General features: G+C 50.7%; 1 protein-coding gene across 3 annotated transcripts in view; it reads left to right on the forward strand.

Moving 5' to 3' along the window:
• The first annotated feature begins 3,701 nt into the window (after positions 1–3,701).
• Positions 3,702–25,180, forward strand: part of LRCOL1 (leucine rich colipase like 1) — a 36,222-nt gene continuing 14,743 nt past the window's right edge. The window contains exons 1-8 of one of the 3 annotated variants that reach the window (XM_072802061.1): positions 3,702–4,160; positions 5,540–5,665; positions 5,781–5,906; positions 5,989–6,111; positions 7,295–10,019; positions 10,240–10,374; positions 10,599–10,699; positions 23,889–24,037. In XM_072802061.1, the coding sequence (XP_072658162.1) occupies positions 4,071–4,160; positions 5,540–5,665; positions 5,781–5,906; positions 5,989–6,111; positions 7,295–7,300 (471 nt within the window). In that variant the 5' untranslated portion in view covers positions 3,702–4,070 and the 3' untranslated portion in view covers positions 7,301–10,019; positions 10,240–10,374; positions 10,599–10,699; positions 23,889–24,037. Of the gene's footprint in view, positions 4,161–5,539; positions 5,666–5,780; positions 5,907–5,988; positions 6,112–7,294; positions 10,020–10,239; positions 10,375–10,598; positions 10,700–23,888; positions 24,038–25,180 lie in introns of those variants that run through there. The other 2 variants (XR_012019057.1, XR_012019056.1) reach the window with 2 other exon arrangements.

The following is a 25,180-nucleotide window of genomic DNA, read 5'->3' on the forward strand; positions in this document are numbered from 1 at the left end:
TAGGGCACTTATTTGGCTTCTCAGGTTGGTCCTGAGGTGGGGAGGCCATAGCCACTGGCCCAGTGCTGGTCATTCAGGGCCAGCTGAGAGACCATGGCCAGCGAACCGGCTGAAGCCAACCCGGGTTGGCTTCTGTAGTCTGGTGGTCAGAGTTCCACTTTCATGGATGGTCTGGCCATCGTCTGTTTGTATGTTCAGTCTTCTGGAACCAAAAGGCGGGCCTCGGGGTGCACTATGGAGATACTTGGTGGCCTCATATAAGAGCTATTTCTGAATGGTGTGAATGAGAGCCTGACCTCAGGGGCCTAGGAGTCTGGGAAATGCTGGTGGGAGCAACAGGTGGGCAGCCTCAGGATCCCCCATGACATCTGGGCCTGAGGCCACCCAGAAGGCCTTGCTCATGGTCACCATCCACTATGCTGGGCAGTGCGTGGGGAACCCCCAAACTCACATCAACCTGCTAGCAGGTGGGACCCACACTAGCACGGATGTGTCTCTTCTTTGCTGCTGCTTCTTTTGAGAGGAAAATATTTAAACACCATCACCAAACACATACTGAAATAGACCTTGAAGTTCTTTTGAAAAAGTAAAAAGTAAAAGACTAATGCCATGGTTTGTGCCAGGTCCAGTGGCTTCTCTCTTCTCTCTTCCTCTGTGTTTGTCATTCTTCAGCGACTGCGGATCAAATAGGCTAAGAGTTTATGCTACTGCATCTCCTTTGAAACCAATTAGCAAACTTGTGAATGAAATGCTCTAGCAGTGCTTTTGTTGTGTGTGGGCCACAGTTTATTGCAGATAAATTGAAGTATAAAATTATAGAAAACCCAAAACGCAGACAGGTGATGTATCCTGTGACTTGCTATTTTTGCTAAGAAAACTATAAATGGTGCTAACCTCCTCTTGCCTTTCTGAGATGTCTTGTGTTGCTGAATTTGTCCTTACGGGAATTTGCATTTCACACTGGCAACAGGTAATTCCTGGATATTTTTGTGGAGGAGAAATGATACTGTGCTGACACATATTGTAAGCACTCCGGGGAAGATGCTATCATTGGTTGTTCAGACCAGCAAGTGCTCCTGTGGGTGTGAGATGAGTGGGAGGTAAACCAGAGTCACTGTGGCCCCCTCCCTGATGCTGCTCCCCTACCCCAGCACCTCTGCCTGGCTCTGGCTCCAGAGTCTCCTCATGACCTTCCTATCCATTGGAGCCTGCCCCCATCAAGGCGTCACCGGGCAGCCCTGTGCCCTCTCCACCATCTTGCTCTGCTCCCAGGCTGTCCTCCTCCATCTATGTCCTCTCCGAGCATGTAGGCCCCCGTGTGTCTGCCTGTCTCCTAGGGGGATTCTGTGTTTCTGAGTACGGGCCAGCCCAGGGGACAACTTGTCTTGCAGTTGGGGGTGATCCCGGCCTCAGGACCTGAATAGTCTGGGAAGCTTAGCAAACAGAATGCCACTGTGCTTTGCAGCATACGTGACCCCAGCAACGAACTAAGGGGTAAAATGAGCATGGCTTCACTGGAATCATCTGGAAACCACACCAGTGGGACACCACCTCTCACCTCATAGACAGGGAAACAGGGTCCAGAAAGGCTCAGCTGTCCCTCACAAGTCCCCACAGTGAATGAGGGAACCTGGGATGGGCACACCAAGGTCTGAGTTTGAGACTCCAGGGCCTTGACTTGGGGGCTGGCAGTCCTGAAGGGAGCCCTGCCACGGGTGCAGGAAGACAAATTCCAGGAGAGGTTCTGGAATGTGGACGAGGGGGCGGGGAGAGCATAGGCCTGGGGTAGAGGTTCAGAGTTGAGTTGTGGGGGACACCCAGTCCTGCACCACAGGGCTTTGGGAGACAGTGTGTGGGGGTTCTGAGGCATCAGTGTCAGAACGCTTCCCAAGGCTCTGACCTCTGGAAGGTATTGGAAAGAATGGGGGGAGAAGGCTGATGGACTCCAGGTTGTACTATGGGATGATGGAATGCTCTGGAACTAGATAGAGGAGGTGGCTGTGCAACATTAAGAATGCACTACATGGAGGTGCCTAGGGGGCTCAGTCAGTGAAGCATCCAACTCAGTTTTGGCTCTGCCCGCATTGGGCTCCACACTCAGCAGGGAGTCTGCTTGGGATGCTCTCCCTCTTTCTCCTCTCCTCCTCCCTGCACTTGCTCTCCGTGCTCCTGCTCTCTCTCTCTCCAAGTGAATAAGTGAATCTCAAAAAAAAAAAAAAAAAAAAAAGGGGCAGCAGCCCAGGTGGCTCAGCGGTTTAGCGCCACCTTCAGCTCTGGGTGTGATCCTGGAGACCCGGGATCGAGTCCCATGTCAGGCTCCCTGCATGGAGCCTGCTTCTCCTTCTGCCTCTCTCTCTCTGTGTGTCTTTCATGAATAAATAAAATATTTATTAAAAAAGAAAAAAAGAAAAAGCACCAAATGCCACTAAATTGTTGATTCTCTTTTTAAAAATTTTAAAAAGATATGTATTTGAGACAGAGAGTGTGCATGTGAGAGAGCACGAGTCAAGGAATGGCTGAGGCCGAGGGAGAAGCAGACTCCCCACTGAGCAGGCAGCCTGATGCGGGGCTCCCTGAGGTCATGACCTTAGCTGAAGGCAGACACTTCACTGATTGAGCCACCCAGGCACCCTGAATTGTTCACTTTCAAATGGTTGACTTTATGTTATGTGACTATCACCTCAATTAATTGAGAGAGAGCGTGCCCTTGTGCCACACAGGGGAGGAGCTGAGGGAGAGGGAGAACCCCAAGCAGTCTCCCTGCTGAGTGCGGAGATAGGTACAGAACTCGACCTTGCAACCCTGAGATCACGACCTGAGCCAAAACCAAGGGTCAGATGTTTCACTGACTGAGCCACCCAGGTGCCTCAATATCACTTTATTTTAAAAAATAAAAGAATGAGAGGCAAAAATGAGATCCAAACTGTCAGCTTTATGAATGACCAGGCAACCAGCCAAACACCTTCAGGTGGGTGCAGCTCAGGCTTCGATCTGAGGCTAACCTGGGATCCTAACCCACATGCAGGACAGGAGAGTCACCTGCGCCCACTTCCCCAACCTGCAGGTGCCCCTCCCCGCCCTCACACAGCACGACTGTGGGCAAGTACTGCCTACCTGTGGGGGAGACAGGAGCTGGACTGAGCAGGGAGCTCAGCAGTGAGGCTCTCAGGGGCCCTGGGTGCTCTCGAACACCAGAGAGCTTCCTGTTTCACTCAGAGACTCAGAAATCAGTTCCTGGAGAAAGGGATGTTGAAAATTCATTTTCCATTCAATGATAGAGATTTGCTATCAAGCCATAGAAGACACAGGGAGGAACCTTAAGTGGGCATTGATGAGTGCAGGAAGCCAGTCTAGTCTGGAAGGGCTGCATTTGGATGGTATCAACTCTAGGACATTGGGGACCAAAGAAGATGCCCCCCAATCCGTGGTTGCCAGGGTGTCGTGGGCAGGAGGAACAGGTGCAACACTCTGTGTGCTAATGTGCTGGCATTTGTCCCACACACAGAACATCCAGTACCTGGAGCAAGCCTAGGCAGCAGTGGCCTTGGGGTTGTAATAATCGCCCACGTGAGTTAATATGACGGAAATAGGCAGGGGGCGTGGGCTCTATGGGAACTCACCGTGCCTTTTTTTTTAAGATTTTAAATAAATATTTATTCATGACAGACAAAGAAAGAGAGAGAGAGAGAGAGAGAGAGAGAGATTGTGTGTGTGAGAGAGAGAGAGAGAGAGAGAGAGACAGGCAGAGGGAGAAGCAGGCTCCATGCAGGGAGCCCGACGTGGGAATCGATCCCGGATCTCCAGGATCACACCCCGGCGGAAGGCGGCGCTAAACTGCTGAGCCACCAGGGCTGCCCTCACCGTGCTTTTTGCACAATTTTTCTGTAAACTTAAAACTGCTCTAGAAAATACCATCTATTAATTTTTAAGAATTTATTTTGCAAAAAAAAAAAAAAGAATCTATTTTGCAAGAGAAAGATTGGGCAGGGGTGGGGGAAGGTTGTGGGTGTCCACCCGAGGGCTGTGGGGACAGGGCTGGCTGTCTGGGGCGCTGGCTAGCCGTGAGCCCAATGGCGTGTGCTGGGCATCTGGTCTTGCTGCTCCTCCTCCTGCCCACATCCATGGCCTGGAGGACCAGGATCCCGTTCCTGTCCCATAAGGTAAGTGTACACCCCACAGCGTTGCACCAGCGGAGGCGCCCCCCTCACGGGCTCTCTGGGGCTCCCAGCTCCTTTCCTGCAGGTGCATGCCCCCCATCCACCGAGTCTCATCTGGGCTCTTGAAAAGAGGGTACCTGGGAGCACGTCCCCTTCCCCAGGCATCTGGGTATCCAGAACGCCTGATTCTGGTGCCCAGGACTCCAACACCAAATCCAGGCCAGACGGCATGTGGAGGAGGTGGGGTGGGAGCAGAGCAAGGGTCTCTACTGGGAGGGGTGTGGGCAACATGGGAGTGCCCGTCCTGCTGTCCCTCCTCACCTCCCTGCTGCACATGGTGGTCAGCCTGCTGGAGGCCGCACTGCAAACAGGGCAGCTGGTGTCTGGCCGCAGGGCTGAGCTTCCTCCTCTGGCCGCTTCTCACCGCAAAGCCGCCTCACCCCCATCCCTGAGTGCCTTCCCCAGCTTCAATTGCACTAAGATTTTCAAAACCAAACAAATTTTTCCTGTGTGAAAACGCGAGGAGGCAGCAGCCCCGTGTGCTCTGGGGCCCTGGGCCCACTAGCCCTGTAGGGAGACCCCTGAGCTCCATTGGCTGCTACTGACTGTGTTCAGGGCTCTGCCCTGCATCCCCCTCCCCTGGAGCATGGGCAAGTGTGTGAGGCCCCTGCCCATGCTACAGGGCCCCCCACCTCCAGCAACAGACCTGTGAGGAGGCAGGTAGGAAGTGCTGTACCCAGGGTACAATGGCACCACTCTGTGCTCAGCACATTTTGTTTTGCTTTGGAAAATACACCTGTTTTTCATTTAAAAGTTGCTATTTATGTCAACAATGGACGAGGATACTACTTTTAAGTAAGTTTATGCAAAGCTTCTCTCAGAGTTAGTGCCTATGCCGGAAAATTCAGTAGGTAGAACCCACACCAACAACAGTTTTGGGGCCCTTAGTAACTTTTTGAGTTTGCAAAGGAATTTTGACACCAGAAGTTTGAGAACTTTGATCAAAGGCTTTGAGAGCAGGTGGCCTCCAGGGGGTGGGGTGGGGCCCCAGACACAGCTCTGGGCTGGCTCTGTGACCCCAGGAGGCACCTGCCCTCTCTGAGCCTGTAAAGCCATGAGAGACAGTCTCCTTCCTGCCCTGCTCCTCCTTCACTCTTCTTCTGTACCTCAGTTTACCCTCCTGTCCAGGTAGCTCACAAGATACAGACCGTGTTAGCTCCCTTCCTCTCCCTTTCCTTTGGCTCGCCCAGCCATCTGACCCACCAGGTGAGAAATATTCCAGGAAACTTGAAGGAACACAGAGAGAAGGGGACAGTGTTCTTACATTGAGCCGCCCTGGAGGGAAGCTGGGTCTATATATCACCTGGTGCTCGGCCTTGCAGGGGATTGGGGAAGCCTGCGAGGGTCACTCAGAGTGCCAGAGCCACTGCTGCGTCACCAATAGCCTGAACCCGCGGACATTCTGCACTTCCAGGACCATCTTCCTCAAGTGCTTGTCCTGGCAGAAGGTGTGTTGGAGCAGGGTGGCCAGGGTGAGGAGGGGAGAGGGCCCTCCTGCCCAGAGCCACCCTGGGAGGGGGGAGGGTGGCTAGTAGAGAGAACCAGGTCTCCATTTCCTGGTAGCCCAATAGCCACACCTGCTCTGAGCATTCGGAGTGCCAGAGCAACTGCTGTGTCACCACCAATGACAGCATGAAGATGTTCTGCAAGCCCAAGACTATTTTCCTACAGTGTATACCTTGGCGCAAGGTGAGTCAAAAGATGAGCCACGACAGGTAGGGGCAAGGCGAGAGTGGGGGGCAAGTGCCAGGCTCCTGCTCTGCATCCCCAGCCCAACGGGCATGACTGCACTGACCACACTGAGTGCAGAAGCCAGTGCTGCATCATGCCGAATGAGGTCAGCCACCACCGGTGCATCCCCCGGAGTGGGCTCCTGGCCCAGTGCCTGCCCATGGTGAGTCCCCTTCACACGTGAGATGGAGGTGCTTCCCGGAGGAGGGAGCCTTGATTTGCCTGAGGTCCTGCAGCGAGTAAACATGGCTCTGTCTCCAAACCCACTGGTTGTCCCCCTCCAGGAGAGACAGCCACCTGCTGTCTGGAGATTGGCCTCCATGTCCATTTCCTTGAGCAGGAAAGTATGGGTGAGGCCCCAGAAAAGCAAACAGGTCATGGGCAGAATGAGGTTTGCAAGTCTGCCAGGGTTCCAATAGGAAACATGTGCCACCTGCCATTAGATGTGTGGCGGGGTGGTGAACCCAAGGCACCAGGCAGCATCAGGATTTGCAACAGTGGGGTTGAGGGGTCCCAAGTGGAGGTCTCTCCAGAGCTGCTCTCTCCTTCTACCCTACCTCCTTCTGGACCTTTGTGATACCTGAACAGTAACTAGAAAACCAGAAGGACGGAGGTCAAGTGATGCAGCCCCAGAGGTCAGCCTCCTAGGGCACAAGACATGCATAGTGCCCTGGAGACCGCGGCAGCAGGCATGTGGGGACATGGGCAAATGAAAATTGAGGCAGGGGGTCAGAGTCAGGGTGATGGTGGTAGAAACATGGGAATGAAGATGGGGGGACAGAGGTGGGAGTGTCAGAGACAGTGGGAGGATGGGGGGTGGCTTTGGGAGACAAAGGAACAGATGGCAATGCGGAGGGTTGGAGATGGCAAGGGGGTTGCTGACAGAACACATGGGGACAGTGCCATGTGGGTGTTTAAGTACATGGTTTGATGCTGGAATCTGAAACTTCCTTCAGGTCATAAAGGGGTCTGTGCTCCCACAGGTCAAGGACCACATATTTGAGCACGTAACCATGTCTAGCCAAGTGTGGTATCAGCTCCTATGGTAGCACCAGGCACAGCAGGTGCTCACAGAAATGTGTTAAATGCTGGATGCCTCCTGCTGCCCTTGCCCCAGGGGAACTGAATGCATCGGTGAGGATGGGACAGCTGCTGGAGCCTTGCGGGCCCCATGTCCCACAGTCAGTGACACCAAGCTGCATTGAAGGGCCAGCATGGACCTGGGGGAAGCTCACCCTGGGTCTCATGCCTGAGTTTCACTGGAAGCTTGGCTGGTGGCTCAGAGCTGCTCTCTCTCTGGGCTGTGAAAGCTTGTAGGTACCAGACACATATGTCCCCTCTCCTAGTGGTGAACTCCTGAGGCCAATAGTGGGAAGTGTCTCTGAGGACAAATCACAGCCACTGGAACCCGCAGCTTAATGGCTTCGCATCAATAAACACTGCTGACCGACTGAACGTGTTGTGTCACTTCCATTTCCCCCCAGACAACAAAGGTAAGAAAAACAATCTGTGGATTCCTGAGAAGGTGAGTCTAGTCTGAGATCAAGTCGTAACTGGAAGGGAAAGAGCCAGAGCTGCACCGTTTAAGCCGCGCCGTGACAAGCCCTGCCCAAGCACACAGCCTCTTGTCTGTGCAAGTCTATTCATTGTTCCAAACTGAAAAGGCTCCCTAAGCATTGCTGGTGGATGTGAAACACGGTATAAAGGCAGATTGGCGCTGAGGACTCCCTGGAGGGACACCTGCTTCCCTGGGTCACTTCTCCTTCCCCCTTTGGCCTGAGTTTATGCAGCATCTCCTGGAGCAGATGCCCCAGCTGACTGACCCATCCCCACCAGCGGCTTCTTCGTGTTCCCAGTCCCTAGGACCTTAGTGTGTTGCCTGGAGAACCGTCTTCTGAGGCTTCCATTTCCCACACCTGCTGACATCAGACTTCTTGTCTGGGCTCCATCAGAAATAATTATCTCGTTCCTCTTCTCCTCCTCCTCCTCTCTCTTGCTCCTTCCCCTTCCCCTCCTCCCCTCCCTCTTCCCATGTCCTCCCCTTCCTCTCCTTCGCCAGCTGTCGGGGCAGAGGTGGAGGGGATGACGATCCTGAGATCCTGACGGTCCCGTGCTTACACTGGCCCCCACTGCCCAGAGTCACTTCTCCATGCCTGTATTTCTAGCAGCTAAACATAGTTCCTAAATTGTACCATCCAAAAGACAAGCTCCCTTTTATTGAAGATTTGGAAGAGATTTCTCTGTCCTTAACTGCACCCGATGAAGGCTTGCATTTAGAGGTCACAGTGGGTGAAAAGACATGTAACATGGAAGTTGCCTCCCGGGCTGAGGCACCACCAGAGCCCAGCTGAGAATGGCCGGCTGCTCAGGCCCACAGGAAGGCCTGGCCCTGAAACGGGGTCTCTGAGCAGGCTCCTGGGGCAGCATCCCTGACCCCAGCATCCCCCCAGGGCCCACGGGCAAGGTAGCCTGGCAGCCACCTCAATGAAGGCACAGCTGGAGGCCCACAGATGGTGAGCCAATTGCCTGTGGGCAGGGACCACAGGCCTGGGGTGGCCTGGACCTAAGAGGGCAGCTGATGCAGAGCGTGGGCCCGGAGATGCCTCAGAGAGATGCTTGGCATCGGCAGATCCGAGCCCGATCCGAGCCCGATCCCACACATGGGGCAGATGGGCCCTGAAGCCAGAGCTGGAGCCATCTGGACTGCCTGTGCCGCCAGGGCCAAGGGGACACCTGGGCACCTCCTTTGCTGCAGAGGCCTGGCCCCTCACGGACAGGTAGCCCACCTGGGGACCACGTGCCACCTCGAAGACCATCCCGGAGTGGGATCCGTCCACGCAGAGGCCGGTCCAGTGCTCTGAGGTCGACCCCAAGCTCCATGGGACTGGGGAGCCCCCTAAGCCCAAGGGGGGCAGGCAAGGGGCAGAGGGCAAGGGGCAGAGGGCAGGGTACAAGAGCGCAGGGGCAGCAGCTGGGAGACCAGGGACAGGGCAGCTGTAGGAAGAGGCTGGATCACAGGACAAAGCTATGGGGGCACATGGAATTGGCCTCGTTAAAAGTCTAATAACACAGTGGCACATATGTCCCTGAAAAGCCGATTGGGACACAACTGCCCTAGGTTTCCAGCCTCGGGTGGGGTGATGGTGAATCCTCCCACGAGAGACCCGGGGAGCCTTGAAGGCTGGAGAAGCCGGAGACCCATTGGGACACAAGCCAGGAGGAGACAGGCTGCTGCCACATGAAAGCCGCCAGCTTAGAAGGAGCCTCGGAGTTGGGGCCCTTCCACCTGGAAGGCAATCAGGGTGGTGTGGGTGTGGATGGAGCCCCCAGGCACAGAGGGACCCGGCTTCCAGGGCACAGGAGAAGGGGCCCCTACCGTGCATACACGAGCCACGCAGGTATGGGGATCCAGGGACCCAGGAGAGTGTGAGTGTGAGGAGCAGCCCCGGGGGTCCGATCCTCAGGCCCAGGCCAGCCAGCTGTGCCCGTGTCTCCCCCAGAGGTCACCCGGAGGGGCTGGGGTGGCCCGCGGCGTGCTTCCCAGCAAGAGACCCCTGGGAGGCTCGATGCTCAGGAACCTGGGACTCCCTCAGGCAGCAGCTGCAGGCAGGCTCGGCACCATTACAGGCTGTCATCCCACAAAGTGTTTGGGGGGGATCTTTTATTCCAGAGGCTGTGGGGTGATGGCAGCTCTCCCGCACCTCCGCACGTCCGCAGGGCCTCAGCTGGCTGCCCGGGTCAGGGGCGCCCACGACGCAGGTGCTAGAGTGTGGGGTGGCGGCGCCCCCAGGCTCCAGGGTCATGGCCCACACACTCTGCCCACTTGCAAGCCTGCACCTGCGCACACGGCTGTGCGTGTCCCTTTCAGCTGGAGCTGGAGGAGCCGGGACCGTGTGGCCAGGTGGGCCTGAGTCCACGACTGTGTTGTCTTTCTGTGAGAGACAACTGGCGCCTGGAGGTGGGGAGAAGGCAGGGACTTCCTTCCGCAGCCAGCGCACATGGGCTGTCAGCAGATGAGAGCCACTGCTCAGAATCCTTGCTGGGCTTTGACCCCAACGACTCACTGTCAAGGTAGGAGGCTCAGAGCAGGCTTCAGGGCCCCACTGCCACTGGGGGACTGGTGGGAGCGTACTGTGTGGGGACAGGATGTGGGGGGCCGCGTGGCCCGCAGCTTGGAACACACCGCATGGCTAGAGAAGCTGGGTCTCTGGGGTGGGTGGTCGGATGCCCCTTCCAACGACCTCCTGCACATTCTCCCGAGGTTGTGGTGGGGATGGGGGTGGGGGGTCAGGGCTGCTTTGCCAGGACACGACCTGGTGGCTGCAGGAATAGCCCCTCAAGGACACACGTGGAGCCTTGATACCTGGGAAGCCCGGACCCACCAGGCAGCCAGTCCAGACGGGGGCTGAGCTTGGCCACTTGAAAGGTACATCTAAGGTTGGCGGGGGGGCTCCCCACGGCCTGGAGGCTGTGTGTGTGGTTCCACCCCCACCCCAGCTCCCCAGGGCGGGCTGACGGGGCGCCTACTGAACATGCTCCAGCCACACACGCGGGTGCCTGGAGGGGCCTGTTCGCGAGTAGCCACTGGGGAGATGGCATCTGCCTATTTCCAAGGGCCAATCCACACAAATTCATCTCTGCCCCACGAAGGCAGAGTGGAGGGATCTCGAAGCCTTGCAAGGACTGGCTCCAGAGTGCTGACCATGGTATCCTCGAGGAGAGGCACCTGGGTCTCGTGTGCTGCAGAAACAGTGAGTCCATCTGGGGACGGACTTGCCCCCATTTCCCTGCTGCCTCAAAGGAATTTCAGGGGAGGGGGCTCCATGGTTGATGCAATGCATAGGTGGTGGGAGGTGGGCGCTGGCTCCTAGGGCAGTGACAGCGTGAGTGATGTGCCTGGGTGAGCCTCCCAGGTCAGGGGACCAGGAGCCTGGGACAGGGCCAGGCCGGCGGGGTCGGGACACAGGAGACACCTGTGTGGACCCCATCTAAGCCCGAACCTGCATGAAGGCACTTATCCCCTCTGAGGTCTGCGGGGTTTCAGGGCCGATGATGCTCAGGTTGCTGGTCTTTGCCATCCACGTCGCCTTGTTGTTGCTGTTGTTTCCGTGATACGTTTTTGTAAGGTTTCAATTGCAGTGTAGCTAACATGCGGTGTTGTGTTAGTTTGGGGCGCACAGTGTAGAGGCTCAGCACTTCCACACATCCCTCCGTGCTCCCCAGGGTCCCTGTGTGCTTCATCCCCTGGACCTGGTGCACGCTCCCCCCTCCTCCCCCTGCTGACCAGAGTTCCTACACGGAAGGGTCTGTTTCCTGGATTGCTCCTCGTCTTTCCTTTGCTTGTTTTGTTTCTAGAATTCCACACACGAGCGAGAGCATGTGTATTTCTCTTCCTTTGACCTACTTCACTTAGAACGATACCTGCTAGGTCCATTCACGTTGTCGCAAATGGCAAGATCTCACCCTTTCTGAGGGCTACTATCCCCGCGTGTATACACACCACCTCTTCTTTATCCATCCGTCTGTCCACAGACACCTGAGCTGCTTTGCCACATCTTGGTCACTGCAGGCAGTGCTGCAAAAACGTTGCGATGCATGTATCCCTTTCAATGATTGATTTTGTATTCTTTGGGTAAATGCCCAGAAATGTGATTACTGGATTCTAGGGTAGCTCTATTGTTAACTTTCTGAGGAACCTCCACACTGTTTCCCAGAGTGGCTGCGCCAGTTTGCATTCCCACCAGCGGTGCACGAGGGCTCCCCTTTGTCCGCCGCCTCTCCAACACCTGTTGTTTCCTGTGTTGTTGATTCTGGCCATCCTGACAGGTGTGAGGTGATACTGTGGTTTTGCTTTGTATTTCCCTGGTGATGAGCATCTTCTTCAACAGACACATGCCTGTTGGCCATCCACATGTCTTTTTTGGACAAATGTCTGTTCATGTCTTCTGCCCATTTTTAAATTAGATTATTTGCTTTTTGGGGTATCGAGTTGTATCAGTTATTTTTTGGATACTAGCCCTTTATCAGACATGTGCTTTCCAAATATCTTCTCCCATTCCTTGGTTGTCTTTTAATTTCGCTGACTATTTCCTTCACTGTGCAGAGCTTTTTATTTTGATGAAGTCCCAATAGTTCATTTTTGCTTTTGTTTCCCTTGCCTCAGGAGACGCATCTAGAAGGACGTTGCTACCGCCAGTGTCAGAGAAGTTACTGCCTGTGTCCTCTTCTAGGATTTTGATGGATTCTTGTCTCATATTTAGATCTTTGATCCATTTTGAAGTTACTTTTGTGTATGGTGTAAGAAAGTGGTCCAGTTTCATTCTTCTGCATGTCCAGTTTCCCCAGCACCATCTGTGGGAGAGATTGTGTTTTTCTCATAGGATATTCTTTCCTGCTTTGTTGAAGATGAGTTCTCCATTCCGTTCCATTGATCTCTGTGTCTGTTTTTGTGCCAATACCATAGTGTTTTGATCACTACAGCTTTGTAATATAACTTGAAGTCTGGAATTGTGATGCCACCAGCTTTGGCTTTCTTTTTCAACATTCCTTTGGCTATTGAAGGTCTTTCCTCGTTCCATACAAATTTTAGGATTGCTTGTTCTACCTCTGTGAAAGATGCTGTTGGTATTTTGATAGGGGTTGCATTGAATGTGTGGATGGTCTTGGGTAGTAGAGGCATTTCAAGAATATTTGTTCTTCAACTCATGAGCATGGAAGGCCTTTCCATTTGCTTATCTTGAATTTCTTTCATCAGCGCTTTCTGGTTCTCAGAATAGAGGTCTTTCACTCTTTGGTTAAATTTATTTTAGATGTTTTATTGTGTTTGGTGCAATTGTAGACGGTATTGTTTTAATTTCATGTTCTGCTGCTTCATTATTGGTATATAGGAAAGCAACAGGGTTCTGTATATTTATTCTGTATCCCGCAACTTTCCTGAAAGCATGTGTCCGTTCTAATAGTTTTTTGGTGGAGTCTAGGGTGTCCCCATTCTATCAAAGCCTGGACATAGTGTCCGCAGATCAAGGGTTAATGATCTAATCATGACTGTTGGTCTGCAAGCTCCTGGGAGCTTCCCAGATGTAATGTGAACCCAGCCGCTGCTCTGAGGACAGGGAGAGAGCAAAGAAACAGACAGGCCCCTCCAGATTGGTAGGTGGCAGTCTGGAGAAGCCAGGGAACTCACAGACGTGGCTTGTCTTGGGCAGCAGCGAGACAGGTAGATCTCCACACTCCCTGCCACCTCTTAGAGGTTTGCGCAGAGCCCGGAACTGGGCTCAGTCACGTCTACCGTCCAGAGGGTCTCAACGCCACATCACTGTCTTAGGGCCACATCCTTGGAGCAGCCACTGGGAGTTGGGAGGGCAAGGAAACCCACATTCCAAGGACAGGGGAGAGGTGGGCAGCCTCTGATTGCCTGGGTCCGGGTCACGGCCTCTCTGACCTTTCCCAGCACCTACCCCTCGTGCCTGGCTCTTACAACCTCACGTGAAACCTCTGTTCTGCAGTGGGCCCTGAGGGGCCAGGAAGGGCTTTCACGAGCACGGAGATGCCTCCTGTGGCAGCTGTCCTGCTGTGTTGCAGGCAGAGGCCACAGCAGTGATACAGGTGCATCCAGGAGAAAGCACAGAGAAGACAGCAATTCCCCAAATGAGCAACGACTTTCCCACCAAGAGGCCCATGATCCCAACCACTGATTTATGGAATCACTCAGGGCGCTCCCTGCTCCTCATGAGGTCCGAGAAACATGATACAGTAGCAGGCTCTGTCAGGCGCCAACCTGCAAGATTCTGCTTGGATAATGACACCGGTGCCTCCTTGCGAGGCAGCGGTGATGTCCAAGGCCATTCGATTTGGGAGGATAGCTGTTCTCATTAGAGATGCTTGGGTGTTCAGTAAAGACAGACTTTCTGGCCACCCCTCAAGGCTCACTGAATAAATTCAGTCAGGGCCGTCTGTGCTGCAAAGTCTGCAGACCGATGGAGTAAACAACGACAGCATCCAGGGGATCCTGCCGTCAAAGACAGAGTGTGTTCATCCGGCCTTCAGGAGAGGGGGCTTGTCAACTGTTGTGCCCATGGGGCAGATTCTCCCCTGTGCCTAGGGGAACCCCAGGGTGCAGCGGCCCAACCACCCAGGTGGGAGCCATGACCAAAGATTTGTGCACAAAACCGTGGAGGCCCATTAGGGGCCGCCCTCTAAATACCCGGGTGATGGGACCAGTCAGTGCCAAGCAGTCACTCTCCCTTCATCTGACAGGGTCACTACAGTCCCAGGGGTGCCCATCCCACATGTCTGGTACAATTGGGTGGCTTCTGTTTAGAGTGACTTTTCTGTTCCCAACATAGGGGTGACTGGGTGTGCTGATGTCTCTAACCCAGAGGAAGCTACATAAATCCATTCCAATTCTGAGCATAGCCAATCATGACTCTGATGGAAGACTTTCTGGAACCTTCCAGCGAGCAATCTGTTGGGCGGCCTTCATAGTGTGTTTGACAGGAAAACAATACCCATACCAGTGTTATGGACACGCTATTGGTCATATTAGATGACCAGGGTGCTAGTCCTCCCTGTTCTTGCTTAATGCCCTCCAGCCTCTCCCCGGAGGGGTAATACCCACCAGGACTCCCACCCTCTCCCCTCTTCTGACAGTGTGCGTTCCATGGCAGCTCTAGTGTGTTTTAGTAGGTCTGGCTGCAGCAAGACAGTGGGATTCCAGCAGAGACTGGGTAGTTTCCCTTCAACCAGGGGTGGGAAATGCCTGGTCTATCCCAGTGGGACTTCCCAGTACAAATTCCAGAGCCTCGCTCCTTTCCAGGTGTGATGGGGCTTCCTGTCCTCAGCAGCAGAGCGTGTGGATCCTCCGGGGAGTCAGGGCATTGATTGTGTCCTGCAGCTTCCATAGGTTTATGGAACTGGGTGCCTCAGTGGGAATTCCCATCTGGCACACGGGGCAACGGGCCCTACTGGTTGACCCTTCTGACGTAGTAAAGCCTGGACAGTACTGTGGTCCACCTGGCCAAGATGGTTTACCTGTCAGTGATTTACTCTGCTGTTCTCATATTCCACTGTTCCTTCCTACCAGCCCTGATGCTGTGGTTATAGGACAGATGGATGCTCCGTGCACTGTCACGTTCCTTCCCCCACTCTTACACATTATGATCCTCGCAGGGTCAACCGTCCATCACCCATACATGGCACCCAGCTTCCCTAGTGGGGCAGCCTGGTTTGCACAGTGATGGGGAAAGCTTGGGTGAGGCCAGATGCAGTGTCCACACAAACCAAGGCACATTTAGCACCCTCACTCAGAGGGAGGGGTCATGAGAATCCATTTGCCAAGCCCACCCCAGGTGGGGCCTTCATGGATGATCCTGGAATCCCTTCGCAGCTGCCCTGGGCATTGTTGAGAACACACGGGACGTGGTGATACTGCGGTAACCCGGTCACTGTACTTCCAGGGCAGTCTGCATCGGTAGCTCTGGGCCACCCCGTCAGGCACTGAGGTGGCCACTCTGCCTATGTCCCCAGTCTGCTGTCTCTGCTGAAGAGTCTGTTAGCCGGCGCTGAGCCTCAGCGGGGGCGTCTGCTGCCTGATGGCCGGGAGCTGTCAGAGCCTTATGAGTTGGGATACGAAAACAGTGAGGATCACCTCAGGCTCCTGCAGATGGACCTGCATGTCCCTCCACGTATCCTGGCCCCAGAGCGGCTTATCAGTGATTATTCACCCCCTTGGCTCCCACTGTCCAAGCTGCGGGGTTCATCCCTCTAGCACAGTGGGGGACCGGCCAGGCTCACGTTTTACCAGCAGGCCAGCGATCCCGAGTCTAGCCGGGGCTGAGCAGCCTGCTGTGGCCTGTTCCTGTTTCCATCCATAGGGTCCCATTGTTTGCTGAGTGGTGACTGCTGTCCGGGTGGTAGACTGCATGGATTAGACCCATTTTACAGGCATCAGCCAGGATTTCCATGCTTCCTCTCCTAGGCTACAGGGATGCCCCAGGAGGAGGGCCCAGGATATCCGGAGGATCTACGCACTCTGTGGAGCTCAGCGGCTCCCACATTTCTAGGACGGTAGGCTGGCAGACAGGTGCGCCTCCGCTGCAAATGGGTCTGACCCTTCGTCACAGTGGGAGTTTCAGCCATGGTGGAGGTTTGTCAATGGGACATGCCCTCAGCCCACTCGTTGACAGGCAGGGAAGCTCCTACAAAATGAGCCGTTCCCTAGTGAGAGGCTCTACGTGGAGGAGTGCTGTCTACACTGCTCGGAGGTAGTGATCTGCGGAAGTATGTCGGCTTTCTGCCCCCTCCAGATCTGAGACCAAAGTCCAAGAGGCTCTTAGTTTCTCTTGTTTCTGCTGCGGCGCCAGCCCATGGCACCCGGAGTCACGGGCACATCTAACTCAAGTGGCAACCCTGTTTGGGAGATACGTGTACGCACAGATCAGTGTCACCCTACTTTTATTTATTTATTTTTATTTTTTATTTATTTTTTTTTTAAGTTTTTTATTTATTTATGATAGTCACAGAGAGAGAAAGAGAGGCAGAGACATAGGCAGAGGGAGAAGCAGGCTCCATGCACCGGGAGCCCGGCGTGGGATTCAATCCCGGGTCTCCAGGATCGCGCCCTGGGCCAAAGGCAGGCGCCAAACCGCTGCGCCACCCAGGGATCCCACCCTACTTTTTTTTTTTTTTAATTATTTATTTATTTATTTATTTATTTATTTATTTATTTATTTATTTATGATAGTCACACACACACAGAGAGAGAGAGAGAGAGGCAGAGACATAGGCAGAGGGAGAAGCAGGCTCCATGCACCGGGAGCCCGACGTGGGATTCAATCCCGGGTCTCCAGGATCGCGCCCTGGGCCAAAGGCAGGCGCCAAACCGCTGCGCCACCCAGGGATCCCACCCTACTTTTTTTTTTTTTTTAATTAATTAATTAATTAATTATTTATTTATTTATTTATGATAGTCACACAGAGAGAGAGAGAGAGAGAGAGAGGCAGAGACAGGCAGAGGGAGAAGCAGGCTCCATGCACCGGGAGCCCGACATGGGATTCGATCCCCGGTCTCCAGGATCGTGCCCTGGGCCAAAGGCAGGCGCTAAACCGCTGCGCCACCCAGGGATCCCCCACCCTACTTTTAATTAACATGTTTCCTTTTGGTTTAGATTCTGGCGGGTGTTGTGCTAAGTCTTATTTCTGTGGGGGCCTGCGGTAATCTTTCGGGAGTTGGTCTGTCCTTTTTGTATCGGTGGTTTACAGATCCTGCCGCCTCCCAGGTTGGGTCAGCCCAAGCTTTGATTCTAGATGGTTAGCGAGCAACCCAGAGTCTTGCTGCAGAACAAGCCCCTGGGCCTCTCAGTTCAATCAGAGGCACTTGGGTCGTGGGGTAAGGGGAAGAGGCACGTTGTGGCGTCTTCCTCAGCCCGGTCTTGTGTTTGCTTTCCTGAAGTGGGTGGCCTGATCGATGCAATGATGGTTGGGCTACCATGGCAAACGACCCAGATTTCTAGTGCTCTGATGGTGGGCTGTGTAAAATATTTTGTGTGTCGATAGAGGATGCCTCTTCCTGACTCTGTGTCTACTGTGGCCCTTGCATATAGTTTGTCCTCATGTAGGGTCCATTAGGCCCCATTTGTATAATCTGGAAGAGGCTGCCAGCTTCGACCTTGTCTAGATTATTCATTACTGACCTCTGAACTGTAACTGTGCCCGTTCTCTCCCGTCTTTGATAGTGGAGGTGTTTGGTGGGAGTGTACAAGCTCCTGTTCTCTCACCACGTTCTCCTGCTGCACGTGCCAGAGTGACGTGTTGGCGAGGTGCCCATGTGTGCTCCCAGTTGTCCTTCTGACATGCAGGGACATGTGTGATGAAGTCGGGGACAGCAGCCCGTGCTGCTTTCTGCCATACGCCCTTACCCCACATCTGTTTCCTGCTGCATGGTCATCTCCCCGCCACGCTCCACACCAAAGAGCATGTCACTAGCTCTACCCAGAAGTCTGAGAACAGATATACCCCATTCTGGTTTCCCTTAGTAGATTCTTTCATTGCCAATTTTATGGCTATTTGTTCAGCATATTGTGCCGATTCTCCTGATTCTGAGGCTGTTGGGGTTAGACCATCGCCAGTTCTCAGGGCAGCAGCCTGGCAACTACTGTGGTTGGTGTCGCGGAGGCAAGTCTGTCTGGAAAGCGTGCGTTGTGTTCCATGCACCAGGGTGGTCCTCAGTACAAACTGCTGGAGCGTGCACGCGCTCACTGCTGGAAAGTTCTGCAGGTCTGCTACTGGCACAGCTGGGATCTCCTCAGCTGATGCAGAGGGCCGACCTCCCATCTGTGTCCTGCTCAGAAATGTGCCATCTCCCTGTCAGGACTTGTGCTCAGGACTAGTTCCCCTCTGTCTGTCAGGGCTCTGCTGTCAGGGGCCACTCCAGATTCGGCCCCTGGAGTTGACGGATCGTTGGTGTATTTTCTGGTAGTGGTTCTGCTGTCTGTGGGGCCTCAGAGAGACCTGGGGGAGCCACGGAGGCAGTTGGTATCTGTTCTCAGCACCCGGGAACATCTCAGTGTAAAACCCTTTACCCTGGTAAGCATATTTGTGATTTCAGTCCCTGCTGACTGTGTTGCAGACCCTTGTACACGGTGACACTCCCGCGTGTGTCAGAATCTTTGTTCACTGGTGCCAGTGTATCACAGGTTCTGACAGCGTTTTCCCAATAAGTATTGGCAGTGTCGTGAGTCTCCGTCCATGGAAGTTCCCGACTCTTCCGAGTTATTTCACAAATGTGTTTCACATTCTCCCCATATGTCATTTGTGCTGTGTCCTATCACTCCTGTCTGTTCCTGATGTCATTCGTCTGTGGTAGGGGTGGGTATGCAGCTATGTTGTGTGGGAGGCTGTGTGGTATTTTTCTGCCTTCTGAGGACCACGTTATGCCTCGAAGTTTTACTGTAGTGTGAGATACGTGGCCTTTACTTGGGTCAATTGTCCAGCCCTTGAATGTAACGAATTCCATTAACTTTATGTGTGTAGACATTGGTGTATTCTCCGAGTTGTCACCAGAAATAAGGGCATCATCAACGTAGGAAATGTTGGTGTGAGTGTGTGTGTGTGTGTGTGTGTCTGTCTGTCTATGAAAGGCCTGGAAGTCTTGAGCTAGAAGGTTGTGGGCTCTTTCTGGGCTGCTAAGGTATCTTTGTGGTTGCCTAGTGAACTGATGATGTCTGCCTTCCCATGTGAATATGGTTATGCGTTGGTTCTTTGCATCCATGGGAAGAAGAATGGACTCGTCCAGTCATTCAACCTGCATGTACTGAGTTTCAGATCCAGTGGGGATGTGGTTTATGATAGTGGTTGTATCTGAGACTGTTCCCTCAATTTTGCAGTGTTAGTTTAAATTCCGACAAACTATTATAAATCTATAGGACTGTGCCAACTTAAGCCCACAAGGTTGGTCTATTATATGAAATAGTATGTACCATAACTCATTCTTTTAGGAATTTTTAAATTTTTCCCATAATTTGAATATGTCCTATTTCATCCATTCCAAGAATATTTTCCCAATGGGGCCATTTGAGGCACTTACCCTCAATGGCTGCTCTATGACCAATTGTTAGGAATCCAGGTACTCATGTCCCTGGGCTTAATTTTCCAAGTAACCCTTTAATTAGCTGCCGTATCAGAAAGATATTTGGGGTGGGCTTCCTCTGCACTGGAGGCTATGCAGGTTGTTGGGGACTGACCAGAGCACTCCAGTCGTGGAGGCCTCAGGTGCTGAAGGGCAGCTGATGGGCTGTGTACTGTGAGTGTGGGGTGTGTAGGAAGCCAGAGACCTACACCTGGTATGTGTCTGAGAGTACAGGTGCCAAGGGTGAGGTCTTAGGGGCCCACATATCTGCTTAAATATATCCTCTCCAGCACAGATGCAATTATTCCTCCTGAACACAAAGCTGGAGGAAGCTGCACTCTTCTGGGAGCCTCTTCATTAGGTGATACCTAAGAGCCTTGACTATGGGTTTAGGGGACGAAAGCATTTTATCTCTCCTTCAAGGTTCTTCTAGCTGGTTTAAGAATTAATTCAACATGATTAATAGGAGGAAAAAACAAAGTTTTATTTCACACACATGGTAGCGCAATGATGAAATTGAGACACAGAAAATGACCAAGGCAGGCAGCTTCTGTATGTTCAGCATACAGAAGCATAAATCTGTGACATTTTAGCAGGACAATCAATTAAGTAATCAGGTATTAAACAATAGGCATTTCAATGGAAAGGGTAAAAAACAGTAATGAGTGGAGCAAATGATACACTAGTTTCTGAGTTCTGAGGGTGGCCAGTCAAGAAGATTTTTTTTTAAAGATTTTATTTATTTATTCCTGAGACACACACACACACACACACACACACACACACATACACACACACAGAGAGGCAGAGACACAGGCAGAGGGAGAAGCAGGCTCCATGCAGGGAGCCCGATGTGGGACTCGATCCCGGGTGTCCAGGATCACACCCCGGGCTGAAGGCAGCGCTAAACCGCTGAGCCACCCGGGCTGCCCAAGAGGATTTCTAGACGTCAGGGCTGAAGCATCTTTAGATGGAGTGAAGGCAGGCAGTGGTGATTGGAGAGCCTTCCCTGGTTAGCAGTTGGAATTTTCTGGTGATCTCTGAGTGCAATAGGCTCGGAGATTGTCTAGGAGCTGTTGTAGTGGTTTTTCTGTAGTACACAGCAAATCATTCATATTCAGTTTGCAAGACTGCAGGCAAAGGGGCAGTTTCCATGTTCAATGATTTCAAGTAAAATGATGGAAGAAAATTGGGAATGTGTGGAGAGTTGTAGTCTGACATTGAAAGAATTTGGAGAAATCAGGATTCAGAGTAGTTTACAGTGAGAAATCAAAACTTCAGGGACACCTGGGTGGCTTCGGCTCAGGGCGTGATCCCGGGTTCCGGGATCAAATTCCGCATCAGGCTTCCTGTGGGGAGCCTGCTTCTCCCTGTCTGTGTCTCTGCCTCTCTCTCTTTGTCTCTCATACATGAATACATAAATAAATAACAAAACAAAACCTCAAAACTGTGAGAATTAGAATCTAATATCCAAAAGAATGTATTATAGTTACAGTGGAATCATTTTTCTCTCAACAATTACTCCCATTTCTGTCAACGGTATTCCAATACGACTGTTTTGTAGGCAAATTAGATCTAGTTTCAATAAACTTGGCTTCAGTATTTAGATCAGTGCAGCAAGAATAGTAATTGATCATATGGGCTCTTTAAATATGTTTTGCTTGGAACTTTTTTAAGGAATCAGATTGAAGTTTTTGAAGATTTTATTTCTCAAGTGTAGTTGACTCACACTGTTACTTTACTTTCAGTTTTATAATATAATGATTCGACAAGTCTACACAATATACAATACTCACCACGATAATAGTCACTGTCACCATATACCGTTACTACACTGTCACCGACTGTGTTCTCTATGCTGTACCTTTCCTCCCTATGACTCATATTTGGAACTTTGTACCTCTTAATCCCCTTCCCCTATTTGGTCCATTTCCCTACTGGCTTGCTTCTGCATGCAATAGTTTGTTCCGTTTAGGAGTCTGGTCTTGGCTTTGGTTTATTTTTGTTCTTTTGTGTTGTAGATATCACATACAAGGAAATCTGTATGGTTTTGTTTTCCTCTCTCCAACTTATTTCACGTAGCATAATACCCTCTAGGTCTATCTGTGTTGTTGCAAATGACCAGATTTCTCTCTTTTTATGGCGGAGTAATACTTCATTGTGTACATGTATTACATCTTTGTCCATTCATCTATCATTGGACATGTAGGTCACTTTTATATCTTGACTATTATACATACTGCTGCATCTGCATAGGGATGCATATATCTTTTTGAATTTGTGTTTTCATTTTCTTTGGGTAAATACCGAAGCTAGAAACACCATCTGATCCAGTAGTTCTATTTTTAACTTCTTGAGGAACCTCCATACTGTGTTCCTCAGTGGCTGCACCAGTTTGCATTCCCACCAACAGTGCACGAGGGTTCCCCTTTCTCTGCATCTTTGCCAACACTTGTCCTTTCTTGTCTGTTGGAGACTAGCCATTCTGAGAGGTAGGATGTGATATCTTACTGTGTTTTGAATTCAGTTTTCCTGATGATGATGATTAGTGATGTTGAGTATTTTCTCATGTGGTTCTGTCTTCTTTGGGCCTACTCACAGCCTCTACCTTTTTTTAAAATTAATTTTTAAATTTAAATTCAATTAGCCAAGATATAGTGCATTAGTCTCAGATAAGGCCTCTACTTTTTTTTAAAATTTTTATTTATTTATGATAGTCACACAGAGAGAGAGAGAGAGGCAGAGACACAGGCAGAGGGAGAAGCAGGCTCCATGCACTGGGAGCCCGATGTGGGATTCGATTCAGGGTCTCCCGGATCGCGCCCTGGGCCAAAGGCAGGCGCCAAACTGCTGCGCCACCCAGGGATCCCAAGGCCTCTACTTTTTTAAAAGTTCGATTATTTTGTGGGATTTCTCTCCCCCGCCCGCCCCGCCGTGGGATTTCTGTGTGTGTGTGTGTGTGTGTGTGTGTGTGTAGTTGTAGTTCTTTGTATATTGGGATACTAACCCATTATTGGATATGTCACTTGCAAATGTCTTCTCCCATTCATTTTCATTGAATTTTCATTTGTTGAGTTTCCTTCACTGGGCAAAGCTTTCCAGTTTAGTGTCATCCCAAAACTCAGTTTTTGGTTTGACTTATCTTACGTGGGGAGACACATGAGAAAGATGTTGCTGAGGCTAATGTACAAGGTTTTGCCTCTTTTCTCTTAGAAGTTTTATGGTGTCAGGGCTCACACTTAGGTCTTTAATCCTTTTGGAGTTCATTTTCATGGATGGCATAAGCACGTGGTCCCATTACAATCTTCTGCATGTAGTTGTCCAGTTTTCCCAGCACCGTGTATGCCTTCTCCCCACTGCATATTCTTGCCTCCTTTGTCTTCGATAAATTGACCATAAAATGTGGGTTTATCTCCAGGCTATCTGCCCTGCTCCATTAATCTATGTCTGTTTTTGTGCCAGTCCCATGCTGCTTTGATCACTACAGCTTTGTGGTATATCTTGAAATCTGGGATTGCTTCTCAAGGTTGCTTTGGATATGTGGAGTCTTTGTGGTTCCATGCACATTTTAGGATTACTTGTTCTAGTTCTGTGAAAAATACTGTTGGCATTTTCATAGGGATTGCATTGAATGTGGAGAGTCCTTTGGGTAGTGTGGACATTTTAACAACATTAATTCTTCCACTCCATGAGCTTAGTGTAGCTTTCCATTTGCTAGTGTCGTGTTCAATGTCTTTCATCCATATTTCTTTTTTTTTTTTTTTTTTTTTTTCATCCATATTTCATAGTTTTCAGAGTACGAGTCTTTCACTTCCCTGGTTAAATTTATTCCTAGATATTTTATCCCTTTTGGTGCAATCATAAATGGGATTGTTTTCTTAATTTCTCTTTCTGCTACTTTGATCTCAGTGTATAGAAACAACACATTTCTGGGCACGCCTGGGTGGCTCAGTGGTTGAGCATGTACCTTTCGGCTCAGGGCGTGATCCCGTGATCCGGGGATCGAGTCCCACATAGAGTCCTGCATCGCTCCCCACAGGGATCCTGCTTCTCCCTTTGCCTATGTCTCTGCCTCTCTCTCTCTGTCTCTCATGAATAAATAAATAAAATATTTTTTTAAAGAAACAACACATTTCTGTATATTAACTTGGTATTCTACAATTTTACAGAATTCATTTATTAGTTGTAAAAGATTCTTGGTGGAGTCTTCCAGGTTTTATATCCATAGTATCATGCCACCTGCAAATACTGACAGTTTTACTTTTTCCTTACCAATCTGGATATCTTTTATCTCTTTTTCTCGGTCTGGTTGCCAGGATTACACCTCCCAGTACCACAGTGAACAAAAATGGCACCAGCGGGCATCCTTGTCCTGTCTCTCATCTTAGAGGAAAAGCTCTCAGGTTTTCACCGTTGACTTTGATGAGTGCTTGGGGTCTGCTGCATATGGTCTTCATCATTTGAGGTATGTTTCCTCTGATGCCACTTTGTTGAGGGTTTTATCAAGAACGGATGTTGTCAAATGCTTTTTCTGCATCTGTTAAGATGATTGTGTGTTTTTTTCCCTTCATTTTGTTAATGTGATGTATCACCATGATTCCAGTATTGAACCATCCTTCTATATCTGGAATGAATCCCACCTCATTCTGGTAAATAATCCTTCTAATGTATGGTTGAACTTGGTTTGCAAATAGTATGTTGAGGTGTGTTTTTGCATCTATGCTCATCAGGGATACTGGCCTGTAGTTCTTTTTTTGTGATGTCTTTGGTTTTGGTGTCAAGATAATGCTAGCCTCGAAGAATGAATCTGGAAGTTTTCCTTCCTTTTCTGTTTTGGATTTGGCTTGAGAAGAATAGTTATTATTCTTGTTCAAATGTTTGGTAGCACTCATCTGTGAAACCACCTGGTCCTGGTCCTTTGTTTGTTAGGAGTTTTATTACTGATTCAATTTTGTTACTAGTAATTAATCTGTTCAGATTTTCTAATTCTTCCTGATTCAGTTTTGGACACTTGGGTGTCTTTAGCAATTTATCCATTTCTTCTGGGTGGTCCAATTTGTTGGTTTATGATTTTTCATAGTAGTCTCCTATCGTTATTTCTGTGCTGTAGGTTGTTATTTCTCTCTCATCTGTAATTTTATTTGAAATTTTTTCCATAATGAGTTTAGCTAAATGTTTATCAATTTTGTTTCTTTTCATAGAACTAGGTCTTCATTTTATTTATCTTTTTTGTTTTTTTTTTTAATTTTTATTTATTTATGATAGTCACACAGAGAGAGAGAGAGAGGCAGAGACATAGGCAGAGGGAGAAGCAGGCTCCATGCACCGGAGCCCGATGTGGGATTCGATCCCGGGTCTCCAGGATCGCCCCTGGGCCAAAGGCAGGCGCCAAACCGCTGCACCACCCAGGGATCCCTCTTTTTTGGTTTTTAAGCTCTTTCATTTCTTTCCCCTCTGATTGTTTACTACTTCCTTCCTTGTGCCAACTAAACTTCTCTCTTAAAAATTTTACTGCTTCCCAAAGATTTTACATGATTGTGTTTGCAATTTCGTTTGTGTCAGGTATTTAGCTTTATTCTTCAATTTCTTTGATGACACATTTGTTTAG

Source organism: Canis lupus, chromosome 27, assembly GCF_048164855.1.
Source record: "Canis lupus baileyi chromosome 27, mCanLup2.hap1, whole genome shotgun sequence".
NCBI lineage: Eukaryota > Metazoa > Chordata > Mammalia > Carnivora > Canidae > Canis > Canis lupus.